Source organism: Penicillium macrosclerotiorum (genome assembly GCF_028827735.1).
Source record: "Penicillium macrosclerotiorum strain IBT 26536 chromosome Unknown utg000006l_segment0_segment0, whole genome shotgun sequence".
NCBI lineage: Eukaryota > Fungi > Ascomycota > Eurotiomycetes > Eurotiales > Aspergillaceae > Penicillium > Penicillium macrosclerotiorum.
Genome location: NW_026643085.1, coordinates 3125732 through 3144077, shown reverse-complemented (window position 1 = coordinate 3144077; position 18346 = coordinate 3125732). Strand labels below are relative to the sequence as shown.

The 18346-nt window shown below is 49.5% G+C and overlaps 8 protein-coding genes across 8 annotated transcripts; 4 read left to right on the top strand and 4 right to left on the bottom strand.

Annotated features, from left to right (window-relative positions):
• Positions 1-34: 34 nt before the first annotated feature.
• On the bottom strand, positions 35-569 carry N7462_006401 (putative progesterone binding protein; the record flags this gene model as incomplete). Its single annotated transcript, XM_057078119.1, has 2 exons — positions 35-405; positions 479-569. 2 exons carry the CDS (start codon positions 567-569, stop codon positions 35-37), a joined length of 462 nt encoding a protein of 153 aa, XP_056933699.1.
• Positions 570-1151: 582 nt separating this feature from the next.
• Positions 1152-1388, top strand: N7462_006400 (uncharacterized protein; the record flags this gene model as incomplete). The annotated part of the gene is made up of 1 exon (XM_057078118.1): positions 1152-1388. One exon carries the CDS (start codon positions 1152-1154, stop codon positions 1386-1388), a length of 237 nt encoding a protein of 78 aa, XP_056933698.1.
• An 839-nt stretch (positions 1389-2227) lies between these two features.
• On the top strand, positions 2228-4738 carry N7462_006399 (putative general amino acid permease (Agp2); the record flags this gene model as incomplete). Its single annotated transcript, XM_057078117.1, has 6 exons — positions 2228-2526; positions 2971-2995; positions 3098-3411; positions 3469-4204; positions 4265-4641; positions 4699-4738. 6 exons carry the CDS (start codon positions 2228-2230, stop codon positions 4736-4738), a joined length of 1791 nt encoding a protein of 596 aa, XP_056933697.1.
• Positions 4739-4936: 198 nt separating this feature from the next.
• Positions 4937-5494, bottom strand: N7462_006398 (uncharacterized protein; the record flags this gene model as incomplete). Its single annotated transcript, XM_057078116.1, has 1 exon — positions 4937-5494. The coding sequence occupies one exon, from the start codon at positions 5492-5494 to the stop codon at positions 4937-4939; it is 558 nt and encodes a 185-aa protein (XP_056933696.1).
• Positions 5495-5709: 215 nt separating this feature from the next.
• Positions 5710-6781, bottom strand: N7462_006397 (putative JmjC domain protein; the record flags this gene model as incomplete). The annotated part of the gene is made up of 2 exons (XM_057078115.1): positions 5710-5730; positions 5792-6781. The coding sequence occupies 2 exons, from the start codon at positions 6779-6781 to the stop codon at positions 5710-5712; spliced, it is 1011 nt and encodes a 336-aa protein (XP_056933695.1).
• Positions 6782-7362: 581 nt separating this feature from the next.
• On the bottom strand, positions 7363-8343 carry N7462_006396 (alpha/beta hydrolase; the record flags this gene model as incomplete). Its single annotated transcript, XM_057078114.1, has 1 exon — positions 7363-8343. One exon carries the CDS (start codon positions 8341-8343, stop codon positions 7363-7365), a length of 981 nt encoding a protein of 326 aa, XP_056933694.1.
• Positions 8344-9405: 1062 nt separating this feature from the next.
• On the top strand, positions 9406-14548 carry N7462_006395 (transcription factor domain-containing protein; the record flags this gene model as incomplete). The annotated part of the gene is made up of 8 exons (XM_057078113.1): positions 9406-9623; positions 9681-11072; positions 11685-11966; positions 12161-12237; positions 12360-12405; positions 12463-13204; positions 13266-13517; positions 13580-14548. The coding sequence occupies 8 exons, from the start codon at positions 9406-9408 to the stop codon at positions 14546-14548; spliced, it is 3978 nt and encodes a 1325-aa protein (XP_056933693.1).
• A 918-nt stretch (positions 14549-15466) lies between these two features.
• Positions 15467-16582, top strand: N7462_006394 (casein kinase II subunit beta; the record flags this gene model as incomplete). Its single annotated transcript, XM_057078112.1, has 1 exon — positions 15467-16582. One exon carries the CDS (start codon positions 15467-15469, stop codon positions 16580-16582), a length of 1116 nt encoding a protein of 371 aa, XP_056933692.1.
• Between the last annotated feature and the right edge of the window lie 1764 nt (positions 16583-18346).

The window sequence follows — 18346 nt, the reverse complement described above, 5'->3', positions numbered from 1 at the left end:
CAATTCCCTTATCCGATATTAAGAGAAACAAGCCCTAAGTGTTGGTCGCACCCTCGACCTTGCCGACAATGTTGTATCGCTTACTGAAGAAGGTGAACCACTCGTCTAGCACAGTCTTCTCCTTATCCTCCAAGTCAGACCATTCCGGAACGCAGTCCTCAGGCTTCAGCGACGAGCACGCCAGAGCGCGAGAGGAGTCCTTGCCTGCGAAAACTAGATGAATCGTCAAGTCAGATCCGTTGCCTGCGCAGAATTGACGACCCCGCGTTCCTGGGATCGCCGATTGGTTGCAGATTTCTCGAGGCTTACCGCGATATTGGCCACTAGATCCATAGGCAGCGTTCCGAGTCACATCGAAGACAATGCCCTTGATAGCGACCAGCGTTGGACGGCTGGGATCGGAGCCTGTGTGTCGCAGAACGTAGGTCAGTCGACGGCGTCACAGAAAACATGGACTTAAGGTCCCACGATGACCTACCGTCGCACTTAGCCAATTCTTCATTAGAGATTGGGTCGTCCTTGGGCGGATCTAACTGGACAGGGACCTTGGGTGTGAAGCGATCGCTCATGTTGACGATTGTGAAGGTGTGAGAAGAGACAGTTCACCAAGGACAAAATGAAGGTCGGTGGGGGTGCGGCAGTCAGGCGGGTAAGCGGGGAAACATTGCTCAATGGGCATCGGCTGCTGACGAACTCGGCGCAATGATTGCTGGGATCGCGGCCAATCCCGCAATAGATCTAAAAACAGTCCCCATGCTTCACATGTGGATTCGATCAGGGTCAGAGAGAGCTTCTGTTCCGGGAGTGGACAACTAGATATTAGGTTATAGTTTAAACATCTCTCATAGATTCCAATCTGATGGGCCCTGGTGGTCGCACCAGTAACATGATACCCTTGATGACGTCAAAAGATCTGCTCAAAGTGCAATGACCACAAACACGCGTGGTGGGTGGCGTCGTATCAGATATCAGATGACAGAATAAGCATACTGGACTTTTGACGTCAACTTCGTAATCTCTTTGAGTTATCAATCACTCTGCTGGTTCTCAACTACGTCTAGACTCCCAAGGTTTTCTTCCCTTGGATTCCGAAGCTCGTTTGAATAAAACAAGAAAATATCTTCCAAGACCTCGTGGTCCTCTGGGACATCATGTCTTCCGCGTACTCCAGCCTGCAAAGCAGCTCCGCCAGGCTCAACTCGCAGGAGGCGCCTGCTCGGAACCGCGGCAGCTCCAATACAGCACCTGCCAAGTCGGACGTCACCCATTATCTCTATTTCGAAGACAATGACAGTTTTTTCCCGCCACCCTGGCTTGGAAAAGAGAAAGCATCCGCTGAACGAAGATCGTCAAGCGACAGCACTACTAGCCATGGATCCAAAGATTAAAACAGAGGACTCGCAATCCCAATGGACCGAATCATTTCTTTTATCGCGTGTGAACTATCTTGTATCTGGCTGAACGATGGATGCCATTGGTTTACTGGGTCTGTTCTCTTAGGAATGCAATATAATATGTGATAATACACATCATACACTCAGGTGCCTTGAGTCAGAATTCTGGAATCAGCCAAGAGAGCAAGAAATACCGGTAGGCTTGCGGCCTCCTGTATTAAATCGGACCTCGGCAACGTGAAGCTCCACATTCCAGAACGCGAGACATGGCATGGCATCCATCGGCAGCATTTGCCGCCAACAGACTATGTATGCGTGATCGGCAGGGATCCAGAAAGGTAGATGTAAGATAAAGTACACTCATCAGCTAAGATAGTGGCAACAAATGCCGACCCCCAATATTTCCCACAGGGATGATCAAAACATTTACCTTATTGTGATCTCGGCTCAGGTCAAATGCCTCAGGAAGAGGCAAGTGAGGCTCCACCCACGGGCTGGTGGTCGCGCCAACCCGGGGCCTTCCCTCTGATTTGCTCCCCGGGTCGGGCTGTTGCTCGGACTATGCCGATTTGTAGGCTACCTTGTTTGGAGCGCTTCGTTTGAGGGAATGTGTGTGGCCTGCCAAGCAAATGGAGGGCAATTGCCAAGATTGGAAAATATTTTCTTGGTCGCAAGTTTTATTTGGGGCGACCATTACCAGGAGTCTTTTTCTTCAATTTAGTGTTGCGACGGCCTTGGGGTAGTCTTCTGATAGTTTTGGTTTTTGTGTTCCCGTGGTCTTCGCCAACATGTCCAATCCAAGGATTTCTCTAGATTTTGACCCTCATACACCAATGGCAGCAGCTATTCAGCACGCGGAATCCCCCCGCATCAACGACCCCGAGGGGAAGCCGGCTAAGCTTACCCACAAGACCGTTGAGATACCCGAGAAAGACTCGCTGAATCATCGTGATGCCTCGATCGATGGTGGCTCAATGAAACCGACATATGACCATACGCGGCGCAAGCTAAAACCTCGTCATCTACAACTAATTGGCATTGGGGGGACAATTGGCACCGCTTTGTACGTGCAGATTGGCTCCAACCTACGCACCAGTGGCCCGGCAAGCTTGTTTCTCGGATTCAGCATTTGGTAAGCCTTTACTCTTTCTGATATTGCAAATTGCCCTTCTTGCTTTCTTGGTGCAATTTTTCAGTTTTGTTTGGGGTGCTCGATCTAGATGAGCTATGCCCCCAAGGTTCGCGATTCCACGGTAGGGTTGAACTTGGAACAAAATAAGTGAGAAGCAAAGTATGGAGAAAACAAGACAAGAGATCAAAGGAAATTTGAAGCACATATTTCGCTTCAGACTATTCGAATGCATTCTTCAAGGGCCGTAAACAGATTATTCTATGAAAGCCTTGCTGCTCTTTCAATGGCACCAAAGGACAACTTCACACGGCCCTATATTGACTATGCATCCCCCCAAAGCGAGCCCAATGAATTTGTCACATCTCCCAAGCCCAGCAAATGCCTTGACTTTTATTCCACGCAATATTGGTTTGAATTGCGAAATCTCATAAAATGACTTTCTAGGAGCGCTGTGATCTTGATTATCACTGTTTGTACGGATTCCCATTCAATCCTTCGCCCAATTCCCCCATCTCTCGTCTAGAAGCCCGGTTCCAATCCAAAAGCACCTTTTCAAAATCCTCTGCCATAGCAACTAATCTACCTGGACCTTACCTTTCTTCAATCCGGAACCATCCTCCATTTCTCCCAAGTTGACCGCCGAGACTCACAGTTGCATTTAGGCTTGGCAGAGATGGTTACTTATCTGCCTATTTCTTCCCCTTTCATTCGCTTTGCCGGCCGTTATGTCGATGAAGCCCTGGGAGTCGCGGCAGGATATAACTTTTTTATCTTCGAGGCGGCGTTGGTTCCCTTCGAAGTGGTGGCCGTCAGCCTGATCGTCAATTACTGGACCAGTGCCATTCCAGTCGCTGCGATGAATGTAATCGTTCTTGTACTCTACATGTTAGTGAAACCTCCTCTCCCCCATGGTTTATGACGTCTCTAAAGCTTGAAATTTAGGGCACTCAATGTGTTCGCTGTCAAATGGTACGGTGAAGCAGAGTTTTGGCTGTCACTCGGCAAGGTTCTGCTAAGCGTTGGCTTGATCTTCTACACGTTTATCGTGATGCTTGGTGGCAATCCACTGGGTGACCGATTCGGATTTAGGTACTGGAACGAACCAGGTGCATTCGCGGAGTACTACAAGACGGGAGATACAGGCAAGTTTTTAGCCTTTTTATCTGCTCTAATTGCCGCTAGCTTTACCATCGCTGGCCCGGACTATGTCTCTATGGCCGCAGGTGAAACAATGAACCCACGGATCGTCTTGCCTAAGGCTTTCAATGGTGTTTTCTACCGTCTGACGGCTTTCTTCGTGCTGGGAGTTCTTTGCGTTGGCATCCTAGTTCCTTATAATGACAAGACGATGGCCGATGCTTTTGATAATGATAAGCCGGGTGCGGCTGCATCGCCATATGTCATTTCGATGGATCGATTGCAGATCCCTATTCTGCCTCATATTGTCAATGCGGTCGTGCTCACTGCATCATTCAGTGCGGGCAACAGCTATGTCTATTGCGCTAGCCGAAGTCTCTATGGTCTCGCACTGGAAGGAAAGGCACCGCGAGTCCTTACGAAATGCACGAAACGTGGCGTGCCTATATACTGTGTTGCAGTCGTCCTCCTGATTGCACTCCTCAGTTTTCTTCAGGTGTCAAATGGTGCCTCAGTGGTCCTAAATTGGTTTGTAAATCTGGTAGGCATTGCTCCTATGGTGCCCTGTTTTATTAAAGTCGAATCTCTAACTTGATCAAAGGTCACTGCCTCTCAACTCATCAATTTCTCTGTTGTGACCTTTACATACATCCGATTTAAAAAAGCCCTTGACACCCAGGGCATTTCACGCAGCACTTTACCCTACCGCAGTTGGTTCCAGCCGTACATCGCTTATATTGCCTGCATTTCCACCACGATCATGGCCTTCGTTGGTGGGTATACTGTGTTTCTGCCTGGAAATTGGTCCGTACCAACATTCCTTTTTTCATATACCATGATCGGTGTGTTTCCAGTCCTCTACTTTGGGTGGAAGATCTTTCACCGCACAAAGTTCTTGAAACCTGAAGAGGTGGATCTTGTTTCAGGCCTTGCCGAGATTGAAGAGTACACAAGAGAATTCATCCCTGCGCCTCCAAAGTGAGTTTTCGATATCGTCGTTCCAATAGTAAATGCGACAGCTAACAAGATTTCCAGGAGTATCGTTCACAAGTACTTGAACATGCTCTTCGAGTAACATCCCGTGAATAAATTAGTAGCTGTGGATGTTTTGAACCGAAGCGAAGGTCTAAGAAATGATGACGCAAGTGACGATTCATATGATCATGCATTGTATATACCAACAATACCAAAAACCTGATATATGAACAAGATCAGAAGAGAACGCTTTGTAAACTCCATCCCAGACATGTGTAAATTAATAAGCCGGATTTCATCATTTCTGATCCTTCTCAGCCTCGGCCGCTCGCAGAGCCTCCAAACGCTGCTTATTCCGCTTGCCCAATATCCGCAACGTGTTCTTGCGCTCTATCTCCGCCATCTGTTCCCAGTTGCCAATGCGAGAGAGAGAGCCGTCCACATTGACTACCATAGGGCCGAGATGGTCGAGCGTAACGCCACCCTCAGCTCCTAGGTCAAGTCGAATTTGTTTCGCCTCGCCATCGCTTGAGGAGTCGGCTGAAGGGAGAGAGAGGCGTTCTTGTGGGGATTGGTTCTGGTTCTCTTCTTGCGTTTGGGGCTCGGTTGTCCCTTGTTTCGTGGTGGCATTAGAGTTTGAGGTAGACATGTTGTGCGATTGGCGGATCGTCTCGAGTATGGGGCTTTGGGGCGCGCACTGGGGGAAAAAGACAGTGTAGAGCCGCGAGCTCGGTGTCTGTGGTAGGCTGGCGAGGCTGCTCGGTGCCCAGGGGTTTGTGAGGACGGCGCGGGCAAAAATTGGGTTGACGCTGAGGTGAAAAATGGCGGCACGGTAAGCTGTACGCGACAACTGCATTCTGGGGCTTTGGGAGGTGGTGCAAGTCTGGGCTTGTCAAAAGGATGAAATTGTCGGAGGCGGAGCGGAGACCAAGTTGCGGAATTTGCCAGCGGAACCTATGCTCTGGTTGGTTGTCACACACAACAACACACCTCACAATAATCTTAAGAAATTCAATGCTCTATTTTTGTATTCTACAGAATGGTATAGCTAATTTATATTCATGCTGCCGGTTATCGGAACCACCAATTGACCTGTTCAATTATTAGCCATGATTGTCGATCAGCTATAACGCAATCGCGTCGGGATACTTACAGAAGCCGTGACGCCCTCTCCAACTCCCTTGATACTATGCCACCATCCTTTCGGAATGAACAGAGCATCTCCAGCCTCCAGATGTGCTTCGTATTTAGTCTCAGCCTTCTGACCAGAGGCAGCGGCAGGACCCCAAACCATCTCATCCAATAAGGCGCGCTCCTGTCCTTGCATCATCTCCTCACCTCGAAATGCCGCAGCCTCTCTGTTTCCACTTTGTCCCATCTGTCGCCGCACCTTGGAAAATAAAGCTTGTCCATCCAAGGGAGAACACAGCCTGACTATCTTCTGACCAGCTAGTTGGACGAACAGGTTTGGGTTGGGATCGCGGTGAAGGGGAGTGTAGGTGGGTGCGTGTCCAATCCACACATTCGTGTCATACACATCACCCTTTCCAGCCTTTAAAACAAGCTCCGGTGTCGGGAAATCATCTCGTATAACCTGGGGGAGATCAAGGAGCTGGCATTGCGCAAGATATAAGCGTGCTGCTTGCGAAGAAGTTTCGGCCTTGCGCATCCACTCAAGAAAGAGTGTCAACGGTGCATGAAATTGACGAAAGCTCAACACATCAGTTCCGACATCCTGATGCGCCGCGATGTCATTTGGCGTGGGCTTTTCCACAGAATCCCGATTTGCTAACTCCGTCAGCTCCAGCGGGACAAACGCGTCTCCGGCAAGGGTTTGGAGGTATTCCACATTTAAACGAGCAACGCTGCTGCTCTGGTCGCTCTGGAACCAATGCTTCGCCGCAGAGAGACTGCGAAATTGGCCGCGTGGGAGAACTACTGGCTGTTCAGGAATGAAGTATTGCGCGCGGAAGGTACCGACATCGACATGTTGGAGAGCGTCGAGAGTGCGGTATGGGCGAGCGGTGGACGCGGAGAAATTGCACGCAATGGAGATTCGTTGCAGTAAATCAAGATGTATGTGACATGAAGGTCGCTTGGGGACCTTGGGGCTGAGATGATATGGCCATGGCGAGAGCTTCATCCAGGCAACAGGTCGTGTGGGGGATGAGAAGTGGAAGGACGTAAGGAATCCTGCCAATGGTAAGTGGGGACTTTCTGCCCGCGGAAACCGACGCCCTGGCCGCGAACTTATAGTAGGAGGCCGAGATATCTCCCTCGTCTCCCGCCCCCTCAAATATAAGTATATATATATACTGTTCTACCTCTCTACTTTATGAATTAGTGTCCAGAGTTTGCTCGCCATTTAAATCGAAGACCATACCTTTGCCTCGCAGGTGTGTAATCGATATGACACAACCGTCCTCATACCATCGACGAAATCGCTTTCAATTCCATGTATTCATTAATTTAGACCAATGCTAACAGGACGTTCGGATCCATTGGTTTTTTTTTCTCTCGCTTATCGGCTAGAATTTGATCTAATGTGGTCAAATTACCACCTAGACAGTAAGGATAACCAAGTCGTCCTGACCTTTTTGAAAGGAGAGATTGAATCAAAGAGGAGTGATATTGATGACAAGCAGGATCGGAGACAATTCAAAAGCGAGAAAATAAAATAAAAATATATATTTACAATCAGAAATCATGTACCGAATAACCGTATCATAGACCAGAACGTAAGCCAAACCTAGACTTCCAGACCCTCTTCCCCAAACCAAACAGAAGGAAACACCTTCCCAATAAATGACCGAAGACCAACGGCACTCCAAATTTAAACCATGTAGAAGGCTGCCAGATACTGAAACTCGGTCGAAAGATCGTGGCGCTATGGCCATTCGATATTGGTTCGTCTTTCTCCAACTTCCCCGTAAAGGCCCGAACAGCGTCCCAGATAATTGATACAGTGGCTTCAGGCTGGCTCAGGAACGGCGAATGGCTTGTCTGCAGCTCTCGATGTTCCACAATACCACCCATCTCTCTTGCTAGGCCAACTGACATGCGCTGCGCGAGAACTGGTAGTCCTCGATCCTCAACCGTGCCAATATACCAGGAAGGTACATCTTGCCAGCCAGCATATGTATACTCGCCACCTTCAAACAGTGCCTTAAGGCTCTGGGTGACGAGTTGAGATACCCAATACGCAGCCTCTTCTTCTGGCAAATCATGGTAAAAGAGCTCGCGAGGTGGAGTAACAAGCTCGGCGTAGCCGGTCGTGCTATTGACTCGCCAGGAAGGAGGCGGGCGGCCAAAGAAAGGATCCATAAAAGCCAACCCAGTTAGGGTATAACCGGAAGCTATGAGGACCAGCCCAATAACATACCCAGTTTTGGGTGAATTTGTCAGACTGGTGCTGACTTCTGGGGGCTTTGCGAAACCCTTGATGGCGCTGTTGCCAACCATACCACCGTACGAATGAGCCAGAACCACCACATTGCGCCCTTGGGTTGTTTCATTGGATATGGCTTCACGAGCTGCATCTAGATCATCTTTGAAGGTGGCAGCTGGGTCGCCCTCTGTTGAAGGGAGCGTGACTGCGACGCATTTCAACCCATGCTGTTCCCGAAGAAGCTTGATGACCTTGTCATAGCAAGTGGGCCGATGCCAAGAACCAGGTATGAAAACCAGGGTCAGGGAATTAGACATCCTCAATTCTGGCTGATTAGGTATTGTTTGAAATTGTCTATGAAGAATACCTCTGTTGGGGACGGCCTATCTTGACTGTAAAGGTAACAACGTATCTGCGGGTCGTGGATGGCTGTCGGAATAATGTAATTCCTACATGAGCGAGACCCATTAGCTTGCAGCTGCAGCGTCGGGTCAATATGCCTGCCAATAGCGGGTTATCGTTTAAAATCTCCCGGTTCTTCTTCCCCGCAAGTTTTAGCACATATGCAACAACGCGATCTAGAAAAGGCGTCGAGTATTGCCTGTCGGATATGGGCAGGGATTTCTTATCTACAAGTTAAAAGCTGGAAAGAGCTGTTCGGTCGGCTGGAGATACGTTATTTGGTCAATCCATTTAGTTAATAACTTTAACCACTTCAGGTGTACAAAAGTACAATGGTGGGTGCCACGCCTGTCGCAAACGACCTGGTGAAACAATGAGATTATATTAGCAATTTATGTGATGATTCATCATCTTCGCAGACATCGATGGAAATAGAAGTATCTGTCCTTTTGGGGTTAATTTATGGCTACAGGTCGATTTCCTCGACCAATACACTTAGAAACTTGGAATCGTGGTTCTGATAGCAGACGCCATAAATGAAGAAAATGTCAAAAAAAAAATTTTTGAAGCCCGAACCTAGTCCGAACGAGCATACTACAAGCTAATTCAGCAAAAATTGCAACGCTTTCGGTAAAACATAATTGTGAAATGGCCCAGCGACCATGCAAAGCGCCGGGGACCGAGGCTGCCGAGCTTTCCCCTCACCCTGACGATCAGTCCTAAAATCAGTCCTTTCCACCTTTTTCTTAAATTCTGCAGGATTTGTTTTGAATCTGTTTGTCCGAAACCTGCTGATCGTGACTGCTCGGTAAATTTTTCCTTTCTATTAGGTTATATGTTGTATATGTTCACTGTTCATCGAGCATCACATGCCGTGCTACATCCAAGCGACAAATCAGATCTAGTTTCCATTAAGCCTCTTGTGTATTAAGGACCCGGCCCTCAGTCAGGGTCCTGCCGGGGAACCAGAAACCGAAATGCCTTCAATCACTAATATTCACAAACGCCACGCCTATGGCAAAGATGCCCATACCTACTACCCGGTTCTTATAGTCGGAGCGGGAGAATCAGGGGTGGCGATGGGCTGCCGTCTCAAAGAGGTGCTGGGGATCGACCAGTTCAGAATATTTGAACGACAATCGGGTATAGGAGGCACTTGGTGGATTAATCGGTATCCGGGTGCCGCCTGTGATATGTATGTACTTCATGATCAATTTGAAAATCTTTGGCCTCTAATTTGACTTTTCTGTAGACCTGCCCTATTCTATTCCTTCTCTTTTGCCCCAAAGCAAAATTGGTCTACGTTGCATCCCTCTGGCCCAGAGATTGCCCAATATCTTGCCGATGTTTGTGAGGAATATCAGATCGTCGACAAAATCCAGTTCAATACAGATGTGAAGCAGCTCCGGTGGGTTGAAGAAGATGAAGAATGGGAAGTCATTCTGTCTCATCTTGTCCCCGGTACTGGTGATCTATCTTCGTATGACCGGGAGCAGCTCGCCATTCAAGAAGGTCCAGAACGGGTCTTTATCAAAACTGAGATGGTCCGAGCCAAGATCGTTGTCAGTGGCGTGGGTGGGTTGGTTGAGCCAAAGACATGGCCCGGGGATATTCCTGGCTTCGAGGAATTCCAAGGATATATCATGCACACGGCTCGGTGGGACGGCGATATTGACCTACAGAACAAAGATGTGATCATTCTTGGTTCTGGCTGCAGCGCCGCCCAAGTAGTCCCCGAGCTAGCTAACCCAGAAGCAAACGTGCGCTCCATCACTCAGATCATGCGCACTCCTCCCTGGGTTCAGCCGGATCTCCTGCCTCCAGAAATGCTTGCCATGTGGGAAAAATGGATGCCGATGTTGATGGCAAATGTTCCAGGCCTGACACGTCTTTTGCGCAAGACTATGTTCCTAATGTGCGAACATAACTTCCTTTCAATTTTCACAGACACAGCATACAGTAATTGGCGACGTCCACGGATGGAAAAGGCATTCCTGGAGAATATGCGCAGATTAGCACCAAAGGAATACCATGAAATCCTCACTCCAAACTACAGTCTTGGCTGCAAGCGCCGTATAATTGATGGCACATGGTATCGCAGCTTACATGCACCAAATGTGGAGCTGACGACACAGCCACTAACCCGTGTCCATGCGAAGAGCGTGACGCTAGGACCGGGAAACTATTTTTCTTCCAACACCGAGCTCAAGGACGAGATTCGAGAAGTCCCAGCCGATGTAATTATTCTGGGCAATGGCTTTGCAACCAATCAATGGCTTCATCCATTGAAAGTCATTGGCAAAGACAGCAAGAATATGGAAGATGTTTGGGCGGAGCGCGGCGGAGCCCAAGCCTACCAGGGAATTGCAATGGATAGTTTCCCGAACTTTTTCATGATTTTCGGACCGAACACGGCGACTGGGCATAGCAGTGTGATACTTGCGACAGAAAATGCGGTCAATTACTCCCTTAAGTTCATCAAGCCGATTTTGAAGGGGCATGTCAGCTCCTATGAAATCAAAGAGAGTGCCGAACGCGCCTGGACCAGCCGGGTGCAGGACCAGCTACAGAAGACTGTCTTCCGTCGTGGCGTGTGCTCTAGCTGGTATATCACTGCAGACGGCTGGAACTCGTCAACCTATCCGTACGTCACTTTGTTAACCTTTTTAAGCAATTACCAGCTGACCTATTTCTTAGATACTCTCAATTTCATTATTGGTACCGATGTACATTCCCCATATGGAGCGATTGGACCGCCAAACGGACTCGGAAGGGTGAAATCCTACAAAGCCTCCGGAGATCTCTACGTCTGTCTCTTCTCTTTGGTATTTTTGCTGGGCTGGCCTGGCTACAGAAGAACCCGCAACGGCGAATCCAGGCTATACAGGCTCTGTTGGCTGGGAGGAATTGGTTGTTGTCAAAGGCGGGGTATTGAAAACGAGCGTAATTTGTTTTGTTACCCGGCCCTTTTCAGTTTGTTATAATCCATCCAGGAAATATTCTTCGATCTTGAGAGCAGTCTACTCCGTTAGAGATAGTAGTCTAGGATATGGAAAGCATAGTTGGCGCTGTACTGAAATTCGACTTCTACCTACCCAAAGCACACACGTCCAAATTCCAAATTTCTATCAATCGAATGAGGGGTTTAATGAGCATGTTGAGTGTGAAGCCCAACTGGCTCATGCTCGGAACTCCATTTTAATTATTTCGTCGGCTCTTTACAATCCCGTACTTTTTGATTGGGCCAATGATCCAGCTGTGAAAGCGATGAGTCAGCCACGAATCTGGGGAACGGCAAACCCCGCGAGGAATTTCTCCGCACTCGGTCGCCGGCATTTCTCCCCAGTTTCCATCTGCGGTGGTCTAGCATATGGTGTGTGATGGCTTCAGAATCGCCTCAGATCGAAATGACTCCGCCTCAGATTGGCCCCGGCGACCAGTCCGCTACTCCGACCACCGACACAGCCAAGAGGAAGGCGGAACAAAGCAACGGAACGCATACGCGCGCAAAGCGGAACCGTTATATTTCCATTGCATGGTATGACCCTATGGCCTGATCCCGCCTGTTATTTCTTGCCGAAAGTCCGTCTTAGGGCCGATCCAAATTGCCGTACGGGCTTGGAGTGGCCTGCTATGAAGCAGGCATCATACCATGCTCGGTGGTCTCCGTCTTTCATCGGAAACTCGGAAAGATGCACACTACCGGAGCTAACTGCCAGTCATTTTGTTTAGCAACGAGTGCAAACGCCGCAAGATCAAGTGCAATGGACAGGTTCCATGTCAACGTTGCGGTCACCTCAACTTAGAATGTATGAACTTGGCCTGTCAATTTCTCCGGCTTCCTGGTGTCAACACCCAGCGTCCGCTCGGGCACCTACTCCGCTCCGAATCCCTCGGAACTAACATTAACACGAACTAACATTGAAAACAGGCCGATATGCGCCCAATTGTTGCAATAATAATTTCAAGGACTCCGAGTAAGCCTTTGATACCAATCCCAGCTTTCTTTGGCATAGCTAATTGCCCCGACTCAGGGAATTCCGGTCAATGACATCTCAGATCACCACGCTACAAGAACAAGTCAATAGCCTTTTTAGCAATTTGAATGAACTTCGCGTTCAAAAACCATCATTCGAGTCCCCACCCTTTGACCACGTCTCGCGCGATGGCTCCCAGTCTGTTTTCACTCCTATGCGTACGGGGATGCCGAAGGCTCGATCGCGGCACCCCCGTTTCCATGGTCCTACCAGCTCAGCGTTCAACTTTGATGTTGCCAAATCTAGCCTTCAGAGTATGGGCATTACGCAGCCAGAGGACGGGATCCCAGATGATCTGACAACCGCGCACGTCACACCCGCAGGCTCCCCGCCTCCTCATCTTGGACTTCTCGTTCCTACCATCCACCCTACCAAGGATCCAATCTGGACCATCCGCCGCGATGAGGCTGTGCGCCTTTGCACAGTCTATGAAGAAGAAATAGGCATTATGTATCCTGTGGTGGATATCTCCAGAATTACTAACCAAGCAAATCTGCTATACACCTTCATGGAAGCTGCTACGCGCACGGGATTCGCACAGCGTGGTCTTCCAGGTCCTGACAGCCTTCATGATGATAGCACTATTATCCTGAAGCTGATTCTCGCAACCACGCTGGTCGTGGAAGGAGGTGGCCAAAGTGAGCTTGGGCAGCGGCTCTTCCTAAGCGTCAAGCCGGTGGTTGAATCCAAGTTGTGGGATCCTTATGACATTAAGAATATTCAACTTTTTACCATCGTGGTATGCGGGAGTTCTGGATGCGGCATCGATCTTAAAATATGGGCTAATGTATGGTTTCCAGGCTACTTATCATTTTCATACCGATGACGATGCAATGGCCTATCGATTAATTGGCCTTGCAGCAAGGATGTGCCTGGAGATGGGGCTTCACCGACGAGACGCTCTTGTCAAGTCATTTCCCAATGAGGACCAGTGGACCGAGATCACTCGGATCTTCTGGACTGTCTACAGCTTGGACAGGCGATGGAGTTTGGGGACAGGGCTACCATTTGTTATCCAGGATGAGGACATTGACCCTAACCTACCAGAGCCGGTAAGATAATGCTCGTGCCATGATATCATACTTTCATGCAACTAACTTGGAACTCTCCTCAGGATGCATCTTTGCCTTATCTAAGATGCATGATCTCGTACAACCGGATCAGCTCCAAGATCTGGTACTCTGGTATTGGCTCAGAAGGTACAACTGATATCCGTCGCGATGAAATTGGTTATTTGGACTACCAAGTCCTTCAGTGGTATAAGCAAATTCCAGATGAGCTCAAGTTCTACCCGGTAGAGTCTCCGAAGAATGGAGAGTCCGCAAGCCGAGGGATGCGACGCCTACGAGTCTTGCTATACTTACGCATGAATCAACTTCGAATTTTAATCTACCGTCCGGTACTTCACTCTTCCGCTAGCATTATGGAAGATCGTGGTCATGCCCAGACGGTGGTAGATGTTGCTAAAGACACTGTTCGGGTCCTCACCCGGTTGAATCAGATGTCCGATATCTACCGCACACAACAGATCACATTCAACTACTTCCTTGTCGCAGCATTGGCAGTTCTGTTCCTTGCTGTGTGTCACGCACCGGCTGACTTTAACCGTCAAGTGCGAGATGAATTCTATATGGCACTGGATCTGATCAACGGATTCAGCACCAAGTCTTATGTTTCGAAGAGACTCTGGAAGACCATCAAAGGTCTTCGGAAGATTGGTGAGAAGCTGGGTGTGTTTTCTCGTCCGTTTGGTCCGGAAGGGAATGATCCTCATTCCAATGCTGCCGTCGCCATGGCGGGCCTGGCGGGCCATTCGATTGACGATCTGTCAATGTATGGACCTATGAACGGGGTCCATGAACTCGGCAATAGCCCTCTGAATGGAGTCCAAATGAGCCACGAACTGACGAACCTTTTCGAGGCTGTGGGGGCCTTTGGCAGTTTCATGACTAGTACTAGTGGTCCTGACAGCATCAATGGGTTTGTTGGCGCGGATGGAGAAATGCAGAACACCGGGGAAGGATTATCGGGGATCCTAGGAGGCGATGAGGAATTTTCTCGCATAATTCGCGATCTCTTCTGAAGTGCTACGATATTTGTAACCCCTCCATGTACCACCTTTTGAACAACGCTTTATTATTGTCTCGTAGTCTTTACGGTTTCCCTGGCCTGTGAGGCTGCTGTAGTTGAGCCATGCCCGCACGTGACTTCTAGTCACCACTCGCGAGACTCCATCAAGACTGGTCACTTCGCTTTGCTTCCCCCGCCGCCATTTACACCTCTTGAACCGCGCTGATTCCTCCTCGAGATCAACTCGTCTCAGCCTGGAGGGAACTTGTTTCGTCGCAGTGCCAAACCCGAGTGGACAAATCATCCCACCGCCCCACGATCCGAACCGAACTTAGTAGACTCCCCGATCGACACACCCTGTGATTTCGGACGGAGACGTTCAATGAACCATCCTTGACCTGCGCACTGCTGTCACCGTACGTGATTCCACATGCCAATTCTCCCTATCGAAATCGTGATTGATGAGAAGCTGATAAGCCTCTGGTGGGGCTAGACTGAGATCTCGGGTTCTCGACTTTGTCGCACAACCCCTTCCAACCTCCACCCCTCCCGCACATTTCCATGCCTGTTTAGCTTCCCCACCTGAAGCACCAACCTACCTTCTCTTCGGTCGAGTCTACGGTCTCAGCACCTTCAGCACCCCCGAGCTACTCAACCCTCGTCCCGTTTCTCTCCAGCTTTTCCATCGCCTCCGCCGTCCCCACGCAAAGCACTGCTGATCCTTTTTTGCCGCCTGCATCAGCCCCTCTCTTTTTTTCTTTCGCGTGACGAGGTTGCTTCGTCGTCGCCACACTTCTCCCGCTTAATCACTGATCATCTCGGCAACGTGTCGAGAGAGACAGGTTCGGCGTTGGCCGACGGCCTCGACAGGCTGGATCTGAGTCAACTGTCTGAATCAACCCTTTCCTCTTCTGTGTCCGCTTCGTTCGACATGTCTTCGTCAGAAGGTGCGCCGGAGTCATGGATCTCCTCTTTCTGTTCGTTAATGGGCCATGAGTTCTTTGCGGAAGTATCCGAGGACTTCATTGAGGATGATTTCAACTTGACTGGCTTGCAATCGCAAGTCCCGATGTACAAAGAGGCTCTTGAGATGATTCTTGACGTAGAGCCCGAAGATGATGAGGAGGAGGAAGAAGAAGAGGAAGAAGAAGAAGATGACGATGATATCCTTGGCGACCGACCGGCATATCGGAGGGCTGGTGACCGACGACACGCTCGCGTGGCTAGTGACCTAAGCGTGATCGAGAGCTCTGCCGAGCTTCTTTATGGATTAATCCACCAGCGATATATCACTTCCAGGCCTGGTATCCAACAAATGCTTGAGAAATATGAAATGCAGCACTTTGGTGTGTGCCCGCGCGTCAACTGCAATGGGTGCAAGGTCCTCCCCGTCGGCCGGTCTGATACCCCCGGCCAAGAGACAGTTAAGCTCTTCTGCCCCGGATGCATGGATATTTACACCCCGCCGAACAGTCGTTTCCACTCCGTCGACGGCGCCTTCTTTGGCACGACATTTGGCTGCTTATTCTTTATGACGTTCCCAGATCTAAGCATTGGGCCACGTCTGGATACTTCTCTATCGTCCATGTCCCGCAGTCAGACGCAGCTCGCCAACCGGTCCCCACCACCGCAGGTGCCGAACGAGCCCCCCACGCCTGAGGAGCAACCGCTGGAGATTAATGGCGTACATGCGACGAACCTCTGTCCTGGCCTTGGACGTGGGAGGATTTATGACCCGAAAATTTATGGCTTCAAGGTTTCGGAAGTCTCACGAGTCGGACCACGTATGAAATGGCTGCGGATGAGACCCCGGAATCTGTACGACTTGGATGAGACTCTGAACCATGATCAAATGATGGCGTACCGCGATCGCCTGCGAGAGCACGAGGCACGTGAACGTGAAGCCGACAAGGATGGTGATGCAGATATGACCGCTCAGCGATCCCAAGAAGCAGCGATTGCGAACAGGAAGAAGGCACCAATGCGGCGGCGACGACGAGTAGACGAGCCGGCGCCATCAGACCAGATGAGTGTTCAGGGTGCATGATTCCAGCACAGAAGGGACATGACCACAAATATATCAAGAGGGGGAGGGGGAGGGGGAGGGGGGGGGATCTTCACATCTACACATGTTTATCCTCATGAGGGGAACAGGGCTTCTTTGAAGTAGAATGCTTTCCTGGAAGTTCCTTTTTTTTCTTGTTCTGCCGCTGGAGACAGAGGAGCTGGGAATTGACGACGACAGGTCATGAGAGTTTGGTTGTATTTTCCTATTATTTTCTTGTTGTTTGAATGGGATGTCCATTGTTTCTCTTTTCTTTTCAAGTACCGTCGTCGGCCGCTTGGATTTTGTATCTGTGTGTGCATCTTGTTTCCCAGCCTTCCTTCCTCTGCGGTCCTCCAGAAGGTCAAATTGAAGAACCCACATCCTGATGAATCTGTGGGGGCAGCTTGAGTAAATCTGCCTGTCTAATAATATATGAGCCTCTTCGCCGTCTGTTTAATCGACGTTCTCGACTGTTCAACCTGTTTCTGTGCTTCCTCGCCCATTTCCCCGTTGACTGCCATGTAGACTTATCATGTTACTTCAAGAATCCAGCCCACCGTCAGTAGTTCCTGCGATGCCATAGATTACTATTCCTCCTTCGGCTCCATGAATTTGATCGTTACATTCAGAAAAGACCAGAAAAGCTGACTGCTGCAATCCAAGACTGGCTGGCCGTAACTGAATGATTTCACGCTCCAATATTGATATGGGTTAACAAGACGCCCCTCCGCAAGGTTCCAGATGCTTCACCGAGTTGAAAAAAATCACGAAAATTGGAAATGTCAAAATGTCAAATGCCAAATTTTTAAAATGTTGAATGTTAAATGTCAAAAAGGCAACTGCTAGTAATCGAGGTCTACATTGTTGTAGATGGCGGGAAACTCTTACTCTTTGCCTCGTCGTCCATGCATTGCCGACCCCGTGTCACCTTTCGCCCTCGAAGTTGCTCAAAGAGCTTCAACGTCATGGCCTGCGTTGCGATTTCAACGTCCCAGCTTTGCTGTTCTGGCAAGACATGCCAGCCCAACTGCCAATCGTCGCTGCTACCGTTGCGGTGACATAGAACCGCCGCCGACACCCCAGACCCGCGGGGTCTTTTCCACGTCGTAAGGGGGAACCAGTCATGTTTGAAATCATGTACTGTCAAGAGGACGCCCGACACATATCTCAGTCCTTTTCTAACTCCCGTTCGGGTACGGTTGGATTGCGCGGTGGGATGCCTGGAGATGGTTCCGAATGAATTCCAAATCACCTAGATGAGAAATTCACAGTGGAAATGTCGACTCGCCACTGAGGGTTTGCTTTTGTGTGTGTTTGTGTTTGGGCGTGTGTTTGTCGTTGGGACGATCTATAGAAGGGTCGAAGTATAGTTGTATGGTTGTATAGTTGTATAGTAGTATATTGTCTACTTGTATACTTTGGGTTGCCCCAAGCTTGCTCGACCCATTGGAGTCGATATACATGTGAGAGCACTTTACTTCAAGGAATGTACAAGGGACTGGGTTTCTTCAGATCTAGATTCTTCTCTCGGTCCGTCTCGTTTCTAACCCTGTCTCATTCTCTGCTCCCCTGCTCTCTCGCCCCCTCCCACCTTCGGCGACGCCGATCCAGCTTTACGACATTATACTTTCCTGTGCGACCTGCCACGGCAGACTCCAGACTCGTGCGGGCGCGGCACCGGTGACCAGCCCGCAAATCCCGTTCGCTTGTGGTAGCTGATTTCTAATGCATTGATAATATACGGCAAACACCCCCTCGTCGCCC